General features: G+C 70.4%; 1 protein-coding gene across 1 annotated transcript in view; it reads left to right on the top strand.

Moving 5' to 3' along the window:
- The first annotated feature begins 359 nt into the window (after window positions 1-359).
- SPNS2 (spinster homolog 2 (Drosophila)) overlaps window positions 360-702 on the top strand; it is a 33,003-nt gene continuing 32,660 nt past the window's right edge. The window contains exon 1 of the mRNA XM_004684756.2: window positions 360-624. Coding sequence (XP_004684813.1) covers window positions 519-624 — 106 coding nt within the window. The 5' untranslated portion in view covers window positions 360-518. The remainder of the gene's footprint in view (window positions 625-702) is intronic.

Genomic DNA, 702 nt, shown 5'->3' with positions numbered 1-702 from the left:
CCAGCCCTCTTGCTCTGTGTCTGCTAAGAACCCGTTCACGGAGGTAGGATGCACGGAGGGAGGGCATTGAGTAAGTGCTGCGGAGTACAGCTTCCGGCACCCCTCTCCTCGTTCCGAAACTCCCCACAACCCCCTCCCTCCCCCCAGGTCCTATCTGGCCTCCGCCGGCCGTGCGGCTCCGGCGTGACTGCGCCCCCGTCGGGCAGGAGGGGCTCTGCGGCCCGCCCCTCGCCCCCCTCCCGGGCTGCACGTGCAGGGCGGGGCTGTGTCCCGATGGTGGAGCTGATTGGGCGCTGGCGTGGTAGGCGGGCCGGGACGCAGCTGTCAGAGACTTCGGGGCCGCGACAGCGGCGCGTCGGCTGAACAGCGGCAGCGCTGCAGCCGGCTCTGAAGTGCAGCAGCCAACCGGGCCGGGCCGGGATGGTGCAGCGGGGGCTTCGCGGCGCATACACGCACTGAGTGGGCCCAAGCTGGGCCCCGCGCCCCCCGCGCCCCCCGCCGCCCCGATCCCGGCCGGCATGATGTGCCTGGAATGCGCCTCGGCGGCGGCGGGCGGCGCGGAGGAGGAGGAGGCGGAGGAACCTTGGTGTTGGGCTTTGAGCCATGGTTGTCCATTCTCCACAGCTGGACCCTGCCCCACAGCTGCACCGCTGTCCCACAGCTGCACACTGCCCACTAGCTGGCACATCACATAGTCATGAA

The sequence above is a fragment of the Condylura cristata genome, unplaced genomic scaffold, assembly GCF_000260355.1.
Source record: "Condylura cristata isolate star-nosed mole 26May11 unplaced genomic scaffold, ConCri1.0 scaffold00017, whole genome shotgun sequence".
Classification (NCBI taxonomy): domain Eukaryota; kingdom Metazoa; phylum Chordata; class Mammalia; order Eulipotyphla; family Talpidae; genus Condylura; species Condylura cristata.
Note: the sequence above shows the minus strand (reverse complement) of the source record. Positions and strands in the feature narration are given on the sequence as shown.